This window comes from Perognathus longimembris, chromosome 3 (genome assembly GCF_023159225.1).
Source record: "Perognathus longimembris pacificus isolate PPM17 chromosome 3, ASM2315922v1, whole genome shotgun sequence".
Taxonomy (NCBI): domain Eukaryota; kingdom Metazoa; phylum Chordata; class Mammalia; order Rodentia; family Heteromyidae; genus Perognathus; species Perognathus longimembris.
Genome location: NC_063163.1, coordinates 108,313,784 through 108,336,118, shown reverse-complemented (window position 1 = coordinate 108,336,118; position 22,335 = coordinate 108,313,784). Strand labels below are relative to the sequence as shown.

The 22,335-nt window shown below is 38.3% G+C and overlaps 1 protein-coding gene across 8 annotated transcripts in view; it reads right to left on the bottom strand.

The window, feature by feature from the left end:
- Positions 1-802: 802 nt before the first annotated feature.
- Positions 803-22,335, bottom strand: part of Msantd2 (Myb/SANT DNA binding domain containing 2) — a 31,165-nt gene continuing 9,632 nt past the window's right edge. For 2 of the 8 annotated variants that reach the window (XR_007210528.1, XM_048343730.1), the window contains one exon: positions 7,324-11,207. Coding sequence is in view for 4 of the 8 variants with exons in the window: in XM_048343730.1 (XP_048199687.1) it covers positions 11,151-11,207 (57 nt within the window). In the remaining 4 variants the exon portion in view is untranslated. Of the gene's footprint in view, positions 1,816-5,106; positions 5,168-7,159; positions 11,208-14,722; positions 15,528-18,458; positions 18,585-22,335 lie in introns of those variants that run through there. The other 6 variants (XM_048343727.1, XM_048343731.1, XM_048343726.1 and 3 more) reach the window with 6 other exon arrangements.

Here is a 22,335-nt window from a genome sequence, read left to right as displayed (position 1 = left end):
AGCCACAGCGTCACTTCTGGCCATTTTCTGTATATGTGGTGCTGGGGAATTGAACCCCGGGCCTCATGTATACGAGGCAAGCACTCTTGACCCTGGGCCATATCCCCAGCCCAATATCTCTCTTTTTTAAATGAGATATCCAATGATCTTTGGCACTCTGACAAGAAATACTGATACTGGCCGGTGGGGTATAGAGCGAGTGCAGAGCGATCTTGCTTCGTTTGTTCATTCATGGCAGCGAAGACAGACAGCCACACTGCTACAGAAACCTCAACTAGTATGCTGAGAGTCAGGAATGACTTTAATAGTTTCCTTTTAATATATAAAAATTTAAAATGGCAACACAACCATAAAGTTGGTACATCACAGAAACAAAGGTCTTTGCAGGCAACACTGATTGGAAATAGCCAAAACACTTGGTTGGTGAAAAAAATGAAACGAAATTATATACAATTGTAGCTAAAGGTGATAGTGAAAAAGTCTTATTTACTGTGACTCAAGTTTTAACTTGCCATTATCTATTGCTTATTTATTCAGGGTTGTAAATAATACTTACATAGAGACAGAGATGTGTAAAAATGAAACATTGTGAAAAAAATACAATTTTTCAATTTCATATGAAACTCAAAGTATAAGTTTTGTCCAATATGGAATGTACCTACATTTGTTTATATTAGGGCTCTAAAACCCATTTAAAAATTGTTGACTGTCTTTAAAAAAGAAACGACTTGACCCATTGCGCAAGTCACTGGAGAGCTTGCTTGCTCAAAATGAGCATTTTTAGGTGAGGTCTGTTTTTTTAGCCCAAGTCTACTATGATTCCTTGGCGGCTGTACTGGCCCAGTGGTGAAGAGAGTTCCCATGAAGAGTCTGACGGCAGCATCTGGATGAGGGTGGGCAGGGTACTGGGAAGTAAGTAGAAGAGGGAAGTAGGAGCCCCACATCCTTATGAAGGATGACATTCAGTTGTTAAATTTTAACGGGTATCCGATGGCTTTTTCCAGGCACTCAACTAGAGAGCCAGCAGAAAGAAAATCCCTCTCTACTTCTACAAATTTGATATAGATGGATTTGGGAGAAACCCCAGGATCTACAATACAGTTCTGAGACAAAAACCCATTAATACCAACCCAATCTTTGCTGAAGGTTTTGGTGTTTGCTTGGAAATGTAAAAACAAGCATTGCTGCAGAGTTCTAACCTCAGCAATCCCGAGGTAGCAATAGATAATTCGGGTGGGCTCCATTTCCACCTGTAACGAGGCTTGTGCTGAAAGGCTTTCCAGGTCAACCCGGCCTTCTTTTCCTGGGTCTAAGGAGCGTCGTTCCAAGTGAGGTGTGAGTGGCCTTTCAATACATTCTTCATAGCCGATGGCATAAAGGCCTGGGCTTTTAGGAATCCCTCCTGGCAATAAATACTGAACAACGTTCCCACCAGTTGGTTTGGAGTGGGCAATGGGTATCCAGTCAATCTCCATGTGCAGCTCCAGGCACCTAGCTTCACTAATAGTGATCTCTAAAAATTTGTAATAAACATTTTTCCAATTCATTTTTTGTACTCGAGTCATAATGATGCGTCCCTCGGGCTTCTCAGAGTTGAAGTACTCCCGAAGACGCTTGCCAAGGGGCACCTGGGAGCTGATCTCAGCATAATGGTACCGAATATCCTCTTTCCAACGGGTATTATAACCAATTCCAAAAATGGCCAGTTTATTAGAAAGATGAAGTCTTGAAAAGTCTGTCCAGCTCTGAAATAGTTCCCATTTCAACTGTACCGATTCCAAAATTTGTACAATATTCTGCATAATGTCTCGCTTCCTAGAAAGAGAAGTAACAGTCAAATTACTCCAGTGTCTAAAAAAACAGTGCTATCCCAACAGACCCTTCGGTGATGATGAAAATGTTTTTTACCTGTGCTGTCTGATATGATAGCTATTAGACCATAAATCCAAGAAAAAACCCTACGGAGTTTCTAGATAAACTGTTTTCCATTACTTAGTTCTTTTCCTCCCCACCAATTCCAGGGTTCAAGCCCCAGAACTGGCACATTACACGCACGTGAGTGTGTGTGCACACAGACACACACACACCAAGAAAGGTTCAAGATATTGCTTTACAAAAGAGCATTGAAATTGCTCTACAAAAATTTTGTCAAGTCAGTATAAAGTTTATTTTAATTTTGACTTGTATATTTACTAGGATAAGACAAAAAATGCATGAATTCTTGTTTCACAGGTCACTTACTCATGATATGTTAACTGACACCTCATTATAAATTTCTCAAATATGCAAAACTTTAACACTGTTAAGATTGGTTGGTTAGGGCTGGGGATATGGCCTAGTGGCAAGAGTGCCTGCCTCGGATACACGAGGCCCTAGGTTCGATTCCCCAGCACCACATATACAGAAATCGGCCAGAAGCGGTGCTGTGGCTCAAGTGGCAGAGTGCTAGCCTTGAGCGGGAAGAAGCCAGGGACAGTGCTCAGGCCCTGAGTCCAAGGCCCAGGACTGGCCAAAAAAAAAAAAAAAAGATTTAAAAAAAAAAAAAAAAAGATTGGTTGGTTAAACAAATATACTCTGTGTCAATTACAGGCCTTCCATACAAAAGCACTCAACAACTGTACTCACAGTCAAGAAAAATAGATTTGCTAACAGATTCTTTCAAGGAGGTTTCAGACTTTTGTAATTAATGCTCATAGCTTTGGGGGATGGCTTCTGGAATATTTGGGGGAAGCTTCTTACTGTCTGTACTATGTAGTCTGTCATGTTACTCTCCCAGACTTGCTTTGCAAGAAGAGCAAAAGTTACCATTTTGTCATCAGCTGCTTCTCGGGCCTCCAACTGCCCTGGATTTACCCTCTACCAATCACTTTGTCTTGGGAGCTTCTCAAGTGGCCATCGAGATGAATCACTATGTTCCAAGGGAACTAGTCCTCTCTTCAGGGGCCATGAAAGCACTCAGTGACTTATATTTGACTGTGGTGCTCATGAGGCTAAGATACAGGGCTATGTTGATCATTGCCTTAAAGGAAAACTAGCTTTTATAGCTACCACCCTTCCTTGTCTGCTGCTGAAGTCATTTCATTGAGCACTGTCATAGCCCTATAGTACAAGCCATAATCAGATACTAAATGGAACAGTTCTGAAGAAACTACTGTACAAGGGAATAAATGACCTCTCAGGAAGCTATTTTGAAAATCTTGTTCCTGAGATAAAACCTGGAGAAGGGCAGCACAAGCTAGACAGTTCTCTATATGTTAGTTTCCTGCCCTGCTAAGCTAGCTGGAAGCCAAACTGAGCTCAAGGGAGATATTGGAGACTCAAGTAAGGTTTCTACAGCTCCAGCCACCAAAAAAAAAGTTCAAGTAGTTTGAAATTGTTCACATCATGTCTGTGAAGTTAAAGTTTAGATCAGCTGAGCACCCCTACAGGTCGCAAGTGACTATAAAGGGAGAAACAGGAAGCTAGTGGCTCTCTGGAAAATAGGGATTTTAATGTGTGAATCATTTGTGTGTATGGGCGGGGGAAGGAGTACTGGGGTTTGAACTCAGGACCTTACACTTGCTAGGCAGAAGCAATATCACAAGTGCCATGGCTCTAACCCTTTCTGCTTTCCTTATTTTTTCGAGAAGTCTAGCTTTTTCCCGGGGCTGGCCTAGACTGTGATTTTTCTAAATGCTTCCTTCTTGTACCTGGATGACAGGCATCTACCATCACACCTAATTTTTCCTGTTGAAGCAGTCTTAGAAACTTTCTTCCCAGGTTCACCTTAAGCCTCAATCCTCCCAAATCTCCGCTTTCTGAACAGTTAGGATTACAAGCGTGAGACATTGCTTCCAGGTCTAATAATTCCTTTTTAAGAATAGTAGTATTTCCTTTCCTTTGGTATACTTTGATGTCAAAATCTTAAAGATAAGTACCTTCTAACAAGCAATGGCCTGAAACGTAACTGATTTTTATCATAAGCTTTCTTTTTTTGAGAATTGGAAAAATGACAATTTGGGGAAATTTCTAATCCTTGAATGCTCATGCTCTTCTCAAACATGCAATCAGATAACATAGGGAATTCTTTAATTCCAAAGAGATACTTTGAAAAAGAAAATAGTCTTCTGTAGAAGGGTGATGGTGGTAGTGGTTTGCAGAATCAAAACTACTTCTGTGCCTCTGACTGCTTGTTATCTAGCACGGTCCTTTTTAACTTGCCTCCCCTTTATTTCTCTACTCTCAGATATCAAGATCACAGGCATAGCATGAAATAACAAGAGCTAGTGGGTGCTAAGAGTGCTGCCTGCAAGATTACTAGTTGGAAAATGGCATTCCCCACGTGCCTCTAACTAACTTGTAATATATGCTCTTAGTAAATTTCAACAGAAACTGACTTACCTATTCAAAACAACCCTAAGCCTAACGAATTACATTTAACTCTTAGAGAGAACAAATGAATTTGGATCCCTGAGCATCCCACAGCTGGACGCTTCACTCCCTCCTCCAGGAGCTGCTTTCTAGTCCAAATGGGGAAACAGAACGTCTAAGTTCTTATTTTTTGACTTACAAGTTGCAAAACTGTAAGGAATTTATGTATTTCTTTAGCCTTCTTATCATTTCACCCACTGCCAAATATACTCACGTCTCTGTGACTCATTTTTTTTTTTCCTCTTTTTGCCAGTCCTGGGGGCTTGAACTGAGGGCTTGAGCACTGTCCTTGGTTTCTTTTTGCTCAAGGCTAGCACTCTACCACTTGAGCCACAACACCACTTCTGGCTCCCCCCCCCCCCCTCCCATATATATGTGGTGCTGAGGAATTGAACTCAGGGCTTCATGTACATGAGGCAAGCACTCTACCACTAAGACATATTCCCAGCCCCTCATCTTTTTATCAAATTTAACTACTCAAATACAGGTAAACACTATCAACACTATTTTCATCTAACATATTTCCTTTTCTGCATTTCATAAAATTCTCACAATTACAGGTTTCTGCTGGATATTTTAAGCTAACAGAAGGAGGTACAGTTGTACTTTAATAGCATGTCTAGCTACTTCTCGATTCTCCCAATGCCTATAAACTTAGGCAGACCCACTCTGTGGAAAGGTGAAACATTTACTTACTGTGCTTCTTCAGAAGACTCTTGTTTTATTTTTAGTGTTCTTTTTGTGACAGGTATTTCATCTGAAAAGCAAACAATTGAAACAAATTATATTTTTTCTCAGTGATAGCAAACATTTATGTAGATAAGTAGCTATATTTACTGCTCGTTTCATACTTTGCAATACCAGGCTTTAATTCTGGTGTCCAACCCTGTCCAATGCTAGTTTTATAAATATAACTCTTATATAATGAGATGCATACATTTATATGCAAGATCAGAAACCAGCTCCACAAGTATAAAATTCTTCAAGGTCACCGGGGGATTTCTGGCTGGGAGCTTAAAGCTTAATTTCACTGCAGACATGATTTTGAAGGAACAAAAATGAAAATAATTCTGTTCTACTTAGATTTTCTATGTAGGTTCTACAGAGCAATTATACACCAAATATCAGGATCAGCATATTTTGCATCCCCTCCATGCTGCCAAAGGTTTGGGTGACTTAACTCTGTGGGGCAAAATAAGCATTGTGGAATACCAGTGTATTTAGACCTTATTGCTATTGTGAAACTAAAAAGTAGCAATCACTTTTATCAGTCCTTTATATTTTTCTTTTTTTCTTTTTTTTTTTTTTTTTTTGGCCAGTCCTGGGCCTTGGACTCAGGGCCTGAGCACTGTCCCTGGCTTCTTCCCGCTCAAGGCTAGCACTCTGCCACTTGAGCCACAGCGCCGCTTCTGGCCGTTTTCTGTATATGTGGTGCTGGGGAATCGAACCTAGGGCCTCGTGTATCCGAGGCAGGCACTCTTGCCACTAGGCTATATCCCCAGCCCCAGTCCTTTATATTTTTCTAATCCTCAACTCTTGTAGTTTTATAGCCTCTTTTTTCCAACATATGAGACTATTTAAAATCTTATTTGAAAGATTGTCAGTTAATTCTTTTTTTCTTTTAATTAGAATTTATCTACCATCGAGAAGTGTGTCAACACAGAGCTTATAGACTTGCAGCTTAAGGAAGGGAAACAAATCTATATACCACCAACCTATATAATTCCTTAGGGGTTGTCTGAATACCTCAATGAAGAGAAAGAATATGCGTCTTAAAGTAAACACTCATTAAACACCTAGCTGTTAATATATAATACTGGAGCAGACACTGGATCTGTACTTCCAAATCATCAACATCCAAATTGAAGTACTTAATGCAAAAAGAAACAAGTAAATAAAAACTACATGCACACTCTTAATCATGCCACACAAACTGAGATCTGATGACCAGGAATTTCATTTTCCGTTTTGAGCATATTCACTGTATATAAATCATCACAGTGATCAGTCATGTGGAATCTCTTAAAAGTATGGTAGGATGTGACCACTGATACCATCTATGTATCAGCTCTTCTCAGTATAAACCAAGACTTTCATTTCCTGTTCAGATTAAGGTATGGGAGGGGGCATTTTCCAAATCACGGATGGAAAGATTCACTAATGGTAGTTGGGACAAGAGTCAATAATTCTTAGGGATCTTAGCACCAGATGGTTCAGGGCATTTAGAATTGTGTAGGATTCTACCTGTCACTGAATCTTCTTAAACTGAGAATAACTCTGTTGTTGTTGTTTTTTGCCAGTCCTGGGGCTCAAACTCAGGGTCTGCACACTGTCCTTTACCCTCTTCATGCTCAAGGCTAGCACTCCACCACTTGAGCCACAGAACTACTTCTGGATTTTTCTGAGTAGTTACTGGACACAAGATAGTGTCTCACAGAATTTTCTGCCCGGGCTAGCTTCGAACTGCAATACTAGCTATTCCTGAGTAGCTAAATTACAGGAGTGAGCCACCAGTGCCAGACAATTCTGCTTTTAAGAAGCTTGATTTCCAAATCTTCAAGTACTAGCTGTCAGTGTGGGGCTAAACCAAAGATTCTCATATGGTCCTAAACAGACTGGTGATATGCCTTGTGTGGAAGGGGAAAGAGTACCAGAAGATATCACCAGATAGAATACAGCAGGACACATACCAAGCAAGCAAACGTGCACACGCACACACAGAAAATGTCATATCTATCAATGAACTTACCCAATTCCTGATCTGTTGGATAGCCATGGAGATCCTGACTGTGGTTTCCCCAGTCCTCCTGTGAATAGTCCTCCATAGTGCTGCCATCTGACTCCAGCTCCTGGTACAAGCCACTACTGTTAATAAGTACAGGCTGGCAGGGCTGAGCATCCCATCCTCCCTGACCAAACACCTGTTCCAACTGTTCAAATGTGTAACTGCTCTTTCTTTTCCCAACACCATGTTCTTTCACCCGACTGTAACACCTGCGAAGGGTCTAAGACACAAAGTCTTTTGTTATTCTTTAAAGCTGTACTTCCTCTTCCAGGTAAGGACCACAGATATTAATTACTATTAGACAGACACAGACAGACAAACATAGACACATTGTTACAGGAATGCTAGATTTCAAATTCATTATTACATTAAAAAACTAATTTAGCATTTACTCAAACATGTTATCAAACAATTACTTTGCAATTAATTATCAATTAAACAACAAGAAACATTACAACATTATTGCATGTACCCAAACATACATTTTATACTCCCTCCCCCACTTAAAAAGAATATAGAGGGGGAAAAAACAAGAAATACCAGCCAGCCAATAGGATGCACACCTGCCACAGAAAAGAGAGAGCTGCTATGTGCCCAGAATTTGGAAAAAGTGAGGCAAGGAAGACAGAAAGAAGAACTTCCCAAAGCAGAGAATACCTTCCTTACCCTTGATTCCAGGAACAAATACAGGGCAAAAACAACTGCTTACATCAATTAGCTAGTAAAACATATTACTTAAGTAGTCTATATTCCTTACTAACTCACTTTACTAAAATTTAAAACTGAAGTTAAAGCCACATTGGTATCCCAGTCTCAGACACTAATGATTAAGAAGCAGCACACTAATACCTGCACCTAAAAACAGACAATTCACTAGTCTCCCAACTCAAAATGATAGCCAACGGTATCAAAGCAACAGAACAGTTTCTTTACTGGGAGGGGGGTGTGGGAGGGGGAGATGGAGAATTATTTCACTTGTATTTCTGCCACATTGCACACATTAAATAAATGTCATAATAAAAGCCCATATATAAACCTGGAAAACTTCATTATCTTGTCCAATCCTTCCAATTTGTCATGTTCTTTGCTTTTAATGCATATTTCTGATTATTTGCTCAGATTCCTGAGTTTAATTGTACATGATGCTATTGCATGAATTTCAGAAAACAAAACAAGGACTTAGTCCCAGCTTCCAAATTTAGCCACATTCAACCTCTATTCCTTCTCTGACTATGCCTTTTCTGCTCTTCTCATCTCTCTTTTACTTTACTGGATTTCACTCTGATATATAGATATATTCTTTTCAGAGACAACAGTCCTTTTCCTTGGTAGGCTCCCAAATACTTTCTAACTCAACAGTACAAAACCAGGTCACCTCTGATTTAATTTACAGGCATTACTAAAAATTCTTCTAAAATTTTTCTAAAAGTGAGATTGCTTTCGTTCCATAAATCAATATAATACCTGTACTCACCAAACTAAAATGACTCCTGATCATTTTTATAGAGCTTCTGTGCAAATATAGCATCTTTTAAATACAGTGGACAACTGACAAGATATTTTAAAAATAATATTTTCTTGAGGCCAGAAATCCAGACAAGCAAAAGGAATAATAAAAGTATAATACATATAAAGAGCATCTTCAGACATAATTAGAGCCACCCGCCCTTAGCCAGCCAGCCTACCCCTGCATAAGCACCTGTCCCATTTTCCCTTTCTTGACATCTTTTCTGGTGCCTCAAATGATGTCTCAGAGAACTGAGGTTTCCAAAAATACACTCTCTTATTTAAAGCATTTCTTTCTTTGCATAAAGGATAGTCACAACCACGCAAGACAAAGCTATAGAAAACAAACTAGAACCACGAACTTTGGAACTGTATGTCATAGCCAAATCTTCCAATGGAAGGCGATAACTACTGCAGCAGATCTGACCTTCTACACATGCCCCTTTCCCAGCACCCTCTGCCCTCCTCAGAGGGACTGGAATTTCAACTGCAAACATCCCCTGCCAACTTATTTTTATCTCATCATGTCTAGTTTTCTGCCTCCAAGAACACCCCAACCACTCTTTCCAACTCTCCAAGGACCATATATGGAGAGTCCCAACCCTGTCCCTTTCGCCCTTCCAAAGCTATAAATGGAGAGGGAACTCATGCTCTCCTCATAACTTAGTGGCTGCCTGGAGAAAAGCAATCATTACGCAAAAGAACCCACTCAGCTTTGTCACCTACAGTTATTTCAGAGGTCAAGGAATAAACTAATGGTCTTTGGAAGAAAGGTATCATCACTGTTATTAGGCAAGTGACACAGGCACAAGCAAAGCCATCAATTCTTGATAATATACACAGTGGAAAACAACAGGAAAGAAAACTCACTCAACACCACCAAATTGAGCTCAAAATTTCACTTGGTTTACATAACTAAAACAAACTTACAGACTGTAAGTCGAACACAGCATCTAACCGTAAATAATAAAATTAGCCATATCTAATGATTATAGATAAGAATCAGGTGACATATTTTATATTTCACTAGAAATGACTAACAGATCTTGTCACCTCTTACTTGTGGGTGTACTTTTGTAATACACTTTTATATTTTATAGTGTAATATGCTGACATATAAAATATCTACCAGATGCCTGAAAGATGTTTTCAGTAACTTGTAAATTGAGAGTAATTTGGTACACTGCTACATTAGAACAATTTCCAAATTGATTTTATCTGTTTCAAGATACGAATGAATATTTGTATAAAGACTGCAAATACAAAGAGAGGATGTTTAAATGGAACATATCAACTAAGAGAGAACACAAAACAACAAGCAAAAAACCCTCTGCCACCACAAGAAACACTGGGATTCAGTTAAACTTGAGAACTTCAAAATGAATAAATAGGGCATATGGAGACTTTCCAACTCTTAACATCCACAGTAATCAGAAAAGGCTACACATTCCACATTTTAAATGATTAACCAAAGCATGTAATTAAGAGTGGGTGTCTGTGTCAACCAACAGTCATAAATAAGCCAACTTAAAAATCCACTCTAAAACTGAAATTACAATAATGTTCCAGAATCTAGGAAAAGCAAGGTCACACCTTCCATTCCAGATAACTACCAATTCCAGCAAAAGCCTCGATTTAGCTTTCTTGGAGAAACACATCCTGTTCAACAATGCCTTCACTGTTCCTTCTTCCTTTACCTCATTGATCTCAGAAATTAAAGAAACTTAAACTCTTCTTGGTAGGATCTAAGGGGGAAAGAATTTGCTTAAAATTATTAAAGACTACACTTATGAAATTAAAAATACTGGTAGCAATTTCCCCCAATGAACTGATACTGTCTTCTTGACTCTTCCCTAGAAGAACAACTGTGAGAAAGCACTATCCATCTTGAATGAAGCCACGGGAAGAGTGGCCAGAAGAAAATCTCAGTAGAAACTCAAGAATAAGTCACAGTGCATTAATGGATCAAACCAAAAAGGTTCCTGAATACTTGATTTGGAAGAAACACCAGGTGAATCCTTATTAAATCTATCCTGCCAAGTGCTTAATGACTTCAAAATGGAAAGAAAGACTCAGATGATGTTCTACTACCAGAATGAGGAGAAAAACAGGATGGCTGACAACCAACAATTTATAAAACAGTTAAAGTTTGCCAAAGTTTAAGATTAGAGTAAAAGGAAATGAAAGAATAAAAAGGATGACATTCATTGTGGATGAATGTATGGGGAATCTATGGGAGAGGAGGGTGGGTAAACAAAGGCAGGAGTTTTAGATTGGCAGGATTGGGGGTTTAACGGCAGCAATGCAGAGAAAGACCCAGGGTTACAGTACACGTAACATTAAATACAGTGCACAATGCAGCTATCTTGCCAAAGTAAGTAAATCCAGTATTGGGTTGTATAAGCAGAGGTATCACATGTAAGCTATGGAGGTGGCTCTTCCTCTCTATTCAGCACCGGTGAGGCCACAGCTGGAGCACAGCATTCAGTTCTGGGCATCGAACCAGCTACAAGAGAGGGAAATTGTAGAGTTCAGAAAAGGGCAAATAAAATAATGAAAGGCTTGGAAAATAAGGTTGATAAGTAGGGCCAGTGGTTTCATCAAAGCCCTTCCTGACATTACTAAGCTACTTTTGAGGTGAAATTAAGATTTCTTTAGCTTCAGTATCCTCCAATCCCCTCTTTTGATCTTCTGGAAATGGGAAGAATTAATTTCTTCCTTGAATGGGAATATAGACTAACTAAACAAATCTTTTTTTTTTAAGGCATAGGCCAACCAATTTAGAATACTGGTTCTAAAATTTTCTCTAAATTTGTCCATTCATACAATCATAAAATAATCACATGACAAAACCACCGTTCTAACTGTAAGTGGAACAGAGCATATAATGAGGGACAGAAATAAAGCATACAAGCTACATAAATGTGCTGTTTAGAAAACAATGCCTGATCAGTCTGAGATGTCAGATGAAAAAGTTGATTTTCAGGAGGACAGCTTAGTTATAATAGCAGGAGACAATGTTATAAGAAAAACCAGCAGTGAAACAGATTTTCAAGTGTAGCTGTCAAACTGGCAATACTAGAAGCAAATTGCATTTGTTACCTTAGCCCTCTGCCAACTAAACATATTAAGTCTGTAATTCCCTTCACCCAAATCAGTAGACATAACACTTATAAACAAAGCCTTTTAATATCACATATTATTCTCTATAGGGGGAAATTATACTAGACATAAATTTCCAGTGACTGAAAATGTTTGAAACAATAGCTCAGACTAGGCAGATGGGTAGTTTGAAGCAACAAACGTCTTTGTGACATTTTTTTCCCCTTTAAACTAAGGTTACCTTAACAGCTATTACTATTCACTGTTAATTGAAGCAAAAACAATACCGAGTTTATTTTAATATCTTTCAGAAAGACAGTTTTTTTTTATTAGCTGTATGTTGGCACTATGAGTAGGAAAAAAACAACCTTAAATAGTAGAAATTAAGTCAATGAACTCATTCTATGCACAGTAAGAGTGAGGTTAAGTATAAATTCCTATTTTAATCTTCTGACACAGAGCTGTAACTTTAAAAGTCACCAAAAGAAAACCATTTGGGATTGACAGAACTCTTATCTGTTTGATTAGATTTTCTTGTACAATGATATTTGGAAACAGACTTGCCAATTACCTAAATCCTTTTAAACCAACAGTAGCTCTCGCCTGTAATCCTTGCTACTCAGGAGGCTGAGATCTGAGGATTGCAGTTTGAAGCCAGGCTGGGCAGAAGGTCCAAGAGACTCTTATCTCCAGTTAACCAGCAAAAAGCCAGTAGTTGAGCCATGGATCAAATGGTAACATTGAGCAAAAAAGCTCAAGGACAGTGCCCAGACCCTGAGTTCACGCTCTAGGACCACTCAGGCCCTGAGTTCAGGCCCCAGGACCTGTACCAAAATAACCAAACCAAACCAAAACAATACAAAACTTAAGTCTTTAACTCCCAATTCCTGTATTAGGGAGCAGGAAATGCTTTTCTTTTCAGTTTCTCCTTACCCTCTTTTGGTAAAATAAATCCTCACTAATGCACACACACACACACACACACACACACACACACACACACACACACACACACACAGAAAAAATTATTAAACTTGTTTGATATTCTTCCAGCTCTATATCATGTTTGGCAAGCAAAACCATTTTATTCTTCAATCTTTTGCTTTACCTTTTCCTCTCCAGAGCAGTTTTTAACCATGTCATGGATTCCCCTCATCATTAAAAAAAAAAAAGGGGGGGGTTGTGTACATATATACAAACCATTCCACACAATTCCAAGGAGCACAATGACTCAATGAAGAGGTCACTTAATACTTCCATATGATGCAGATGTCTTCCATGAATGAAGGTAATAGTATCAAGTCAGATACTCTAAAATAAGGTGGACTTCATTTGCATTATAGGTTTTGTAAGATATTCTAAAGATTGGCACAACCAGATTAAGTACAATTAACTAGTTTGCTCAGCATCCTACTTATTTAGACAACGTACATCAATAATTTTCTTAAAGGATAAATTAGCCAAAGTCCTCTCTTTATTTCCTTTCTTTTTTTTCACTTTTTTTTTTTTTTTAAGAGACAAGGTCTTGCCATGTTGTCCAGGCTGTCCTTAAACTCTTGAGCTAGAGATATTCTCACAGGTCAATCTCCCAAGCAACTAGGACTACATCTGTGAACCACCACATTCTGCTTTCCTGTTCCATAAGGAAATGATTTCTATCAATAAAAGCTAGGAAAGCTCTTTACTCTTCACAAAAATATAGCAGTTTTTCCATGTGTTAAGCAAAAAGCTTTTTTGTGAAAGGGTAATTAAGCAATATTTTAAAATTCATTCCTTAGGCTGATTACCGTGCCAAGTATATCACACAATACTTTATCTGACTTATCCATACAGACGCTATAAGTTACTACTCAAGATAACAACTTAAAACAAGAAAATCCATATATCCAAAAATAAGAACAGGAAAATAAGTCTTGACTAACTTCCCTGTAAGTTCCCACGACTAAATTCTCACGTCCTCCAATTTCAACACTGCTTGATGACTCAAAGAATGTCTTAGGAATAGAAACGTCTACTCAGAGTCACAGTCTGATCTATTACTCCACTCAACTGTCCACCATAGTCATCTATGTCTCAATTACTAAGAATGGACCTCAAATTTGTCATTAAATCCTATAACTTCCCTGGAGCTCCTGATGCCCTTCATCCCCTATCCATATCACTACTCTTGCCAAATGTCTCTTCAGAAAACTTCCTGTAATGCTGCTATTCAAGGTGCTACAGGAGGTGGTGGAGCCTCAAGGTTCTAAATGCAAATCAAGCTCCAAAGAAGTTTCAGTGGAAATGAACATTAAAGATCATCTAGTCCGGAGCTGGGAATATGGCCTGGTGGCAAGAGTGCTTGCCTCATATACATGAAGCCCTGGGTTCAATTCCCCAGCACCACATATATAAAAAATGGCCAGAAGTGGCGCTGTGGCTCAAGTGGTAGAGTGCTAGCCTTGAGCACAAAAAAGCCAGGGACCGTGCTCAGGCCCTGAGTCCAAGGCTCAGGACTGGCAAAAAAAAAAAAAAAGATCATCTAGTCCAAAACCCTTGCTTAATAAATGAGGAACCAAGGCCCAAAGACAAAGAATCATTCAAAAGAGATCTAGTATGTGAAAATCACTAAATGCTACTTAAAAGTTCTGATGCTGTGTAACAAAATTATTCTACTAGATTTGTCACATGACAATGATTCAATATATACTTACTAAATAAATGAATTAATCTAAGTTTAAAGTAGCAAATCACTGGCAAGGCAATCAAATTTTTCTTTGCAGAGAAAACAATGAAATTCACTGTTTAACTACAAAGTAGATATAGCTCCTGGTATCTTCTAAAAAATGCGAGAGTTAAAAGAAAGTATAAAATATAAATACAGGTACAACTAGAAAAGCAAATTATTTCTTTGTAACAAAGGAGAAAGGGGACAATTACCTGCCAAGGGGAACTCTGAAGTCATTCCTACCCAAATTGTATTTCTTGTACCTTACAAACAAAACAAATGAAATATTCAAGAATAAAATCAAGAAGGAAAAAGGACTCAATTATTTTCTGAACTTAGAGACAAACAGAATGACCATCACAAAGAGTTCTATCTGTCTGAAAGTTCAGTCTTTGTGGGAAACTGTCCAGGATTGAATCCTACCAGCTTGCACTTCATTCATAAACAAGCTATGAAAGATACACTCTGTTTATAAGTAGTCAGGACTATCTTCATGAGGAAAGATTCTTACATAGTATATATAGGTAATTTAGGAAATTTTGGTTCTCGGTGAATATCAAGTCCTAGGTTACTTCATTCTAACTGCTGAATGTCTTGCCCATTCACATTACAAAGAGAAAGCCCCAAAGGAAGACAATACTGTCAGAAATAGACTTTATCCTCTGCTCATGAACAAAATTCATGTAACCACACAACCTTTAGCTCTATACTTTATATGCTACAGATGGATACTCATAGAATTACCTCAGGTTAGCCAAAACACTGTAAGACCCACACCTAGGCCACATGTTTATATGGAGGAGCTTCTTTGGAATATAAGGTCCTTCTAGACATCTTCTCCTAAGGGCTCCTTTATTTTTGAGACTCATATGGTACCTACTGTGTTAATGAGAAACCTGGACCTTCCCTACTTAGAACAAGACAGGTTAAGCAAAAATTAGGGCATACTTAACACTCTAGGAATAAACAACAACAAGTAACTATTGTGCCAAAGACAGGCAGATAACATTTGTCAAGAACTTCTCACCATGGGGCTGGGAATATGGCCTACTGGCAAGAGTGCTTGCCTCATATACATGAAGCCCTGGGTTCGATTCCCCAGAACCACATATATAGAAAATGGCCAGAAGTGGCGCTGTGGCTCAAGTGTCAGAGCCTTGAGCAAAAAGAAGCCAGGGACAGTGCTCAGGCTCTGAGTCCAAGGCCCAGGACTGGCAAAAAAAAAAAACAACTTCTCACCTGAAACAGGGCCAAAACCAGCTTGGTTAAGAACTGACAGGTGGGGCTGGGGATATAGCCTAGTGGCAAGAGTGCCTGCCTCGGATACACGAGGCCCTAGGTTCGATTCCCCAGCACCATATATACAGAAAACGGCCAGAAGCGGCACTGTGGCTCAAGTGGCAGAGTGCTAGCCTTGAGCGGGAAGAAGCCAGGGACAGTGCTCAGGCCCTGAGTCCAAGGCCCAGGACTGACCAAAAAAAAAAAAAAAAAAGAAAAGAACTGACAGGTGACTTTTATTTCTTTTTATTTATCATTATTACTGTTAAGTAGTTGTACAAAGGGGTTTCTGTTCAACATATCACTATGAGTACAATGCATCCTGACCTATTTCATCATCTCTAAAGTTACTATGTAAGCATCTTTTTCTCAAAACTTCACACCTTGAGGCACCAACTCCAAATGTTAGTCAAATAACATTAAAAATGTTTTTAACTTTTTAGTATGTGGATATCTAAAAACACACTCAAGATAATTAGCCAAACTGACTAAAGATTTCCAGCGTAACAGGATTAGAAAACTAATCTAAAAGGGCTGGGGATATAGCCTAGTAGCAAGAGTGCTTGCCTCGTATACATGAAGCCCTGGGTTCAATTCCCCAGCACCACATATACAGAAAATGGCCAGAGGTGGCTCTGTGGCTCAAGTGGCAGAGTGCTGACCTTGAGCAAAAAGAAGCCAGGGACAGTGCTCAGGCCCTGAGTCCAAACCCTAGGACTGGCCAAAAAAAAGAAAACTAATCCTTTCTAAAGGTCTCCAATACAACTTCTATCATGAACTAACTGTTCCACAGATAACCAAGAAGAACTGCCCTTAATATGTACACCATATATGCAGGCACGGCTTTATTGTACTGCTTGCCAAATACAAGGTGACTTTCTGTCAAGACTACTGTTTAAAAAGGAAAATGAAACCCTAGCTACTCAGGAGGCTGAGATCTGAAGATCATGGTTTGAAACCAACTGGGGCATCTCTAATGAAACACCAAATAGCCCAAAGCAGAGCTGTGGCTCCAGTTGTAGAAGGCTAGCCTTGAGTAAAAAGGCTCAGGGACAATATCTATGCCCTAAGTTCATGTCCTAATACCAACACCAAAAAAAAAAAAAAAAAAAAAGAAAGGAAGGAAGGACGGATGGACGGACAGAAAAGAAATTGCTCAGAGCAGATTTATTCCCTTGAAATGATAGGCTCCTTTATTTTTTCACAAATTGACCATGTGATTATCTTAATTTTGTAGCTCAAGCCACAGTACTTAAATAAAAACAAGCAAACTAAAAAAACAAACCTTTTGCTTCTGTGGCTCACTGTGTCATGTGATTGAAACTATTTTCTGAGTACTCTCGGTGTGCTGAGATCTGAGTTAGGAAGTCTACATTTCTAATGCCTTTTCCTTACAATGGTAAAACATCCCAGGAAACAAAACTTGGGCACTGTGTATAGGTTTTTTACTCCAGATGGCTCTTAGGAACCACATATGAGACTGAGAAACAAGGCTGACACAAAAGAAAGAACTGATGTAGGACATTCTTGTGAGCAGAGGCCTAATCCAAAAGTAAGGCAGGGAACTTAAGTGCTCCTTCTGAAGCTATCCTAAACTGAGACAATGAGGCTTGACTTGAGTTTCATCACTGACAGTCATTAGACCAGAAACTGGGCCTCATGGAACACAGCTCCCTCAGGCAAAGGCAAAGTCTTGGGAGGAATCCAACCAGAAGCCATCAGTAGTCAGTGCTGCAGGCAGCTGTGGAGACACGTGTCTGTCCCAAGGAGGGATCTGGTGACTTCAGTATTAAATTAACTTCCTGAATGTTCACTTTGGTGTAAATTCATCTTAGATTCAAAACAAGGATCTAGTATGCTTTTCTTCATGCATTTACCTATCAGAGCTGCTCTGTTTTAGTAATTAACTAAAGTAACTATATTTACCTGAGTTACTACTACCCCACCCCACATACTCTGATTCATTTTCTATTTTTTTTATTTTTTGTATATATGTTTCTTATTTTTGTATATATTTATTTTTTGTATATATTACAGGATATGCCATTACCTAACAGCTAGGACTGAATCTTAGATATAGTTAGGCAATTTTGTTACTGGGCAAAAATCATAGTGTCCTTGCAGAAACTTGATTGATAATGGGACAAATCACTCCATGTGGCCTCTTGATGAAATTAAAAGACTAAGAAACACAAGATGTAAAAAGTAGTAGCTCTTCCAGTGTCACATACTATACTGTGTTACAGTATACATTTTTAAATACTAATGTACTCTAGCATGATAAAAAGTATGGTAAATACATAAACTAGTAACTCATTCATCCATTCTCCTATGTACATGTGCTGTACTTTCAATGTCTGGCAGCAGAGTAGGTTTGTTCACATAGCATCACAAATGTTGAGCAATGCTTTGCTCATAGGATGGCTATGATGCAGTGACTACGTGACAGGAAATCATCAGCTCCATTATAACCCTGGGATCACTTTTATAAATGCTTCCATATGGACCAAAACATCTTTATGCAGAGCAAGCTTTGAATATACTACAAAACAGTCTATTTCATTTCTATCATCTATCTCTAAAACAAGTACCCAAGCCATTATTCGAACAATGGCAGGCAGAAAGGAATGCACACATTCTATGGCCTCCTTTGGTAAGTCTCATACTTACCTCCTTCAACGGGTAAAAAGTCATTCCAAAGCCAGGTGTGATGGTGCACGCCTGTAATCCTGGAGGCAGAGGCAGCAGGATTGAGTTCGATGCTTGCCTGGGCTACATTACATTGCAAAACTCTGTCTCAAAACAAACAAACAGCAAACAAACTAACTATAAAAAGTTAATTCTACTTTGTAAATGTTTCTTCTATAATTCTAACTTTCCCTTGTAATTATAAAATCTTTGGAAACCACTCTATTTTCAGTAAGAATTTAAAACATTTATATTTTTGTTTCAACAAGATATATGCATGTGTGCATATATATATATATGAATACACATATAATGGTATCCATCTGGGTGTTACTATATGATTTTGGTAGTATAAGTGTTTATGATCACACTGTTGCCAAAAACATTACTTCAATTGTCAAAATTAGTAACAGGAGGCTGATGACTCACAAGGAGGCAATATAACCAGTCAAGTGGTTATCCACATGGGCTCTGGAGCGAGACTGCTAGCCTAGTGCTATATCACCTGCTGATTTTGTGACATTAGACAAATTAATCTCTCTGCATCTTAATTTCTCTATCTAGGAAGTAGAGTTAATGACAGTACTTCTGCCAGACATGGTGGTAAGCACCTATAATGCCACCACATGGGAGGCTAAGGCAGCATAACCACAAATTTGAGGTCAGTCTGGGCTACATAAGGAGATTCTGTCTCAAATAACCAATCTCCTCTTACACTTTGTTAAAGATCTGTTGTAAACATTTAATGAGAAAATATAAACAGAACATTTACAACTGAGTTTGTCTAATTGCCTGCATGCAATAACTGTTAATTATCATTACCATAATTATAAAAGTGATAAAGTCACACTGTATGAAGATCAAAAGGCCTTATATAAATAAAGGTTAGGTCAAATGGAGAAAAGCACTAGCAGCAAAGTGTTCTATCAAAAGGTGCATGGTGGGAATAACATATTCAAAGGAATCTTACTGTAAGCCTCGTAGTTTCACAAATGACCTTTGTGCTCTGCTTACCATGTCCTCTTGGTCTCACTTGCTCAGGGCAGTAATGATAGGGCAGGTAACGCAGGTATGAACCCCAAGTTACCGGTGTTTATGCTATCACTATAGCTGCCTCAAACATGGACTTGAAATCTTGCACAAACATCAACAGAGCTCTGAAAGATCTTCTATGAGAAAAATTAGATAAAGATCCTACTTAAAACAGTCCATTATAGATCTTATTTACTACAGATACAGTAATTGCAATTCTGGCTGAGCAAATTTCACATAATTATAGGTGCATATAGTACCAAGGAACTCTTTGATTTTTCCAAACAATGGAACACTTAGCTGTTTAGTTGTGCAAACCTCAATGACAGCTGGATATATATTATGTGGAGTAATATGAAATCATAAAAATCATTCTTACTAAAACTAAACAAATAAACTTCTATTTTGTATACAAAATCAAAGTACAGGTTCAAATTCTACAAGACTAAGACTTTAACCTAGTATATTATATTTAGAGAGTTTTTGTTCTGAGCTAATTGTTCTTTTTTTTTTTTGCCAGTCCTGGGCCTTGGACTCAGGGCCTGAGCACTGTCCCTGGCTTCTTTTTGCTCAAGGCTAGCTCTGCCACTTGACCATGGTGCCACTTCTGGCCGTTTCCTATATATGTGGTGCTGGGGAATAGAACCCAGGGCTTCATGTATTCAAGGCAAGCACTCTTGCCACTAGGCCATATTCCCAGCCCCTGTGCTAATTGTTCTAAAGTTTGCATTTTAAATATTGTTTTCTACCACAACCTCTTTGAAGGAAGGGATATTAGCTGTTTTTCTTAACCAGCTTTGCTCACTAGTCAATATCTATATCAATACCTAGCAATGGAAGGAGCTCAATTTTGTTATGAATAAATGAGTGAATAAAATTCCTTAAGAATAAATCACAGGAAAGTGAAACAGACTACAATGGGGGTGCAGGCACTAGTAACAGAAGGGAAGAAGGGGTAACAGAGAAGATAAATGAAGATAAATATGGGCAAAGTACCTTACATATATGTATGAGAACAGAACAAGGACATCTGATGAAATTGTTTTAAGAAGGGGTGAGAAGGATGAGGAAGAAAGACGAAGGAGGTGAGTTTGATCAGGGTACATTGTATATATGTATGAAAATGTCACAATAAAACCTCCCCAGGTATAACTAATATTCCCTAAAAAATCTTAACTTCCTCGTTACATCATAAGCTAAATCTGGGGCTGGGAATGTGGGCTAGGGGTAAAGTGCTTGCCTAGCATACATGAAGCCCTGGGTTCAATTCCTCAGCACCACATATACAAAAAAAAGAGAGGTGGTGCTGTGGCTCAAGTGGTAGAGTGTATCCTTGAGGAAAAAGCCAGGATCCGTGCACAGTGCTCAGGCCCTGAGTGAGTTCAAGCCCCAGTACTGGCAAAAACAAAAATAATAATAATAAGCTAAATCTATTTACAGAAAAACATTTATAAATTTAAACATTAGGGCAGTTTTTTATAGATATAAACTGTTATTCTGGGTTTGTTAGTTTCAACTACAAATATAACTGATTTATTCAGATCAAGTAACCTGAAAATAGTAGAAAAATAATACTTGGTTTCAAAAGTTCAGGACACTACAACAAAATAGCCTTACATAGACTGAGAAAAATGCAACTAAAAACATATCAAGTAAATAACTTCTACTTTGTTGTGTCAATTTATATTGAAGTATTTGGTAACTCAAAATAAGTAATTTGTGAATACAGTCAAGTACATACATATAAAAATAAGATGATAGATAGCTGTTGTTTCTAAAATGCTTGAGGAAAAACACAGGTTTGTATTTTACTAAGGAGTGGCAAAACATCCTACTAAGTGAAAAGGTAATACTCAGTAATAATTAGTTGGGGTGGGAGGGGACTATTTCCATTGGCTTTAAAGGACTCAACTACAAATAGGTGACAATTACAAGATTTAAATACGTGTCCTTTTCCAAATACAGATATCATCCAAGTAATATTTAGAAGAATTGACAGATTATAAACTCCAAATAATCTTAAACATAGGTGTTCAAATTCATTAAACATTCTTTTCAAACACTGAGATCTCTACACAAGTAAAAAGCAGGCAGAACAGAGCACAGTGTATAAACCCCATTACAAAAATAAAATAAAGATTAATTATCACTACATTCCTACCAATTAGTTCAGCTCTGAAGCACTTTATGGTATTTGTCTGTTGTTTCTGAAACTCAAGAATTTAATTCCCTATTTAACTTTTTAAACATTTCTTTCCATTGAGGGAAAGAAATACAACTTTTCCTAAAGGTGGGGATGATAGAAAACCCAAGATTGAGTATAACCAACATTTGAAATCTTGGTTCTGAATTTCAGTTCTTACCTTCAGGTCATATTAAGAAAAAAGAGGACAAGTACCAGTGGCTGTTGTCTGTAATCTTATCTACTCAGGAGATTAGGATTGGGAGGATTAGAGTTCAAAGCCAGACCAGGCAGAGGAATTCACTAGATTCCATCTTCAAAACACTCAGCAAAAAGCAGGGGTAGAAATGTGACTCAAATGGTAGAGTGCCAACCTAGCAGGTGTGAGGTTCGGAGTTTAATACCACCAAGAAAGGAAGAAAAAAAAAGAAGGAAAAAAAGAAAACAAGATAGAATTTCCTCTACTTGCAGGTTGTGGTTAAAAAAAAAAAAGATGCAGCACTTTAGGTTTTCATTCACATTATATAATGTAAAATATTATCGACATATTTGCACAACTAGAGTTCAACACTCTAAGAACCCTTATTATTCATCCAACTAGTCTCCTGATTGGTATGTCCACTATGATGTGTTCCCAAAACTATC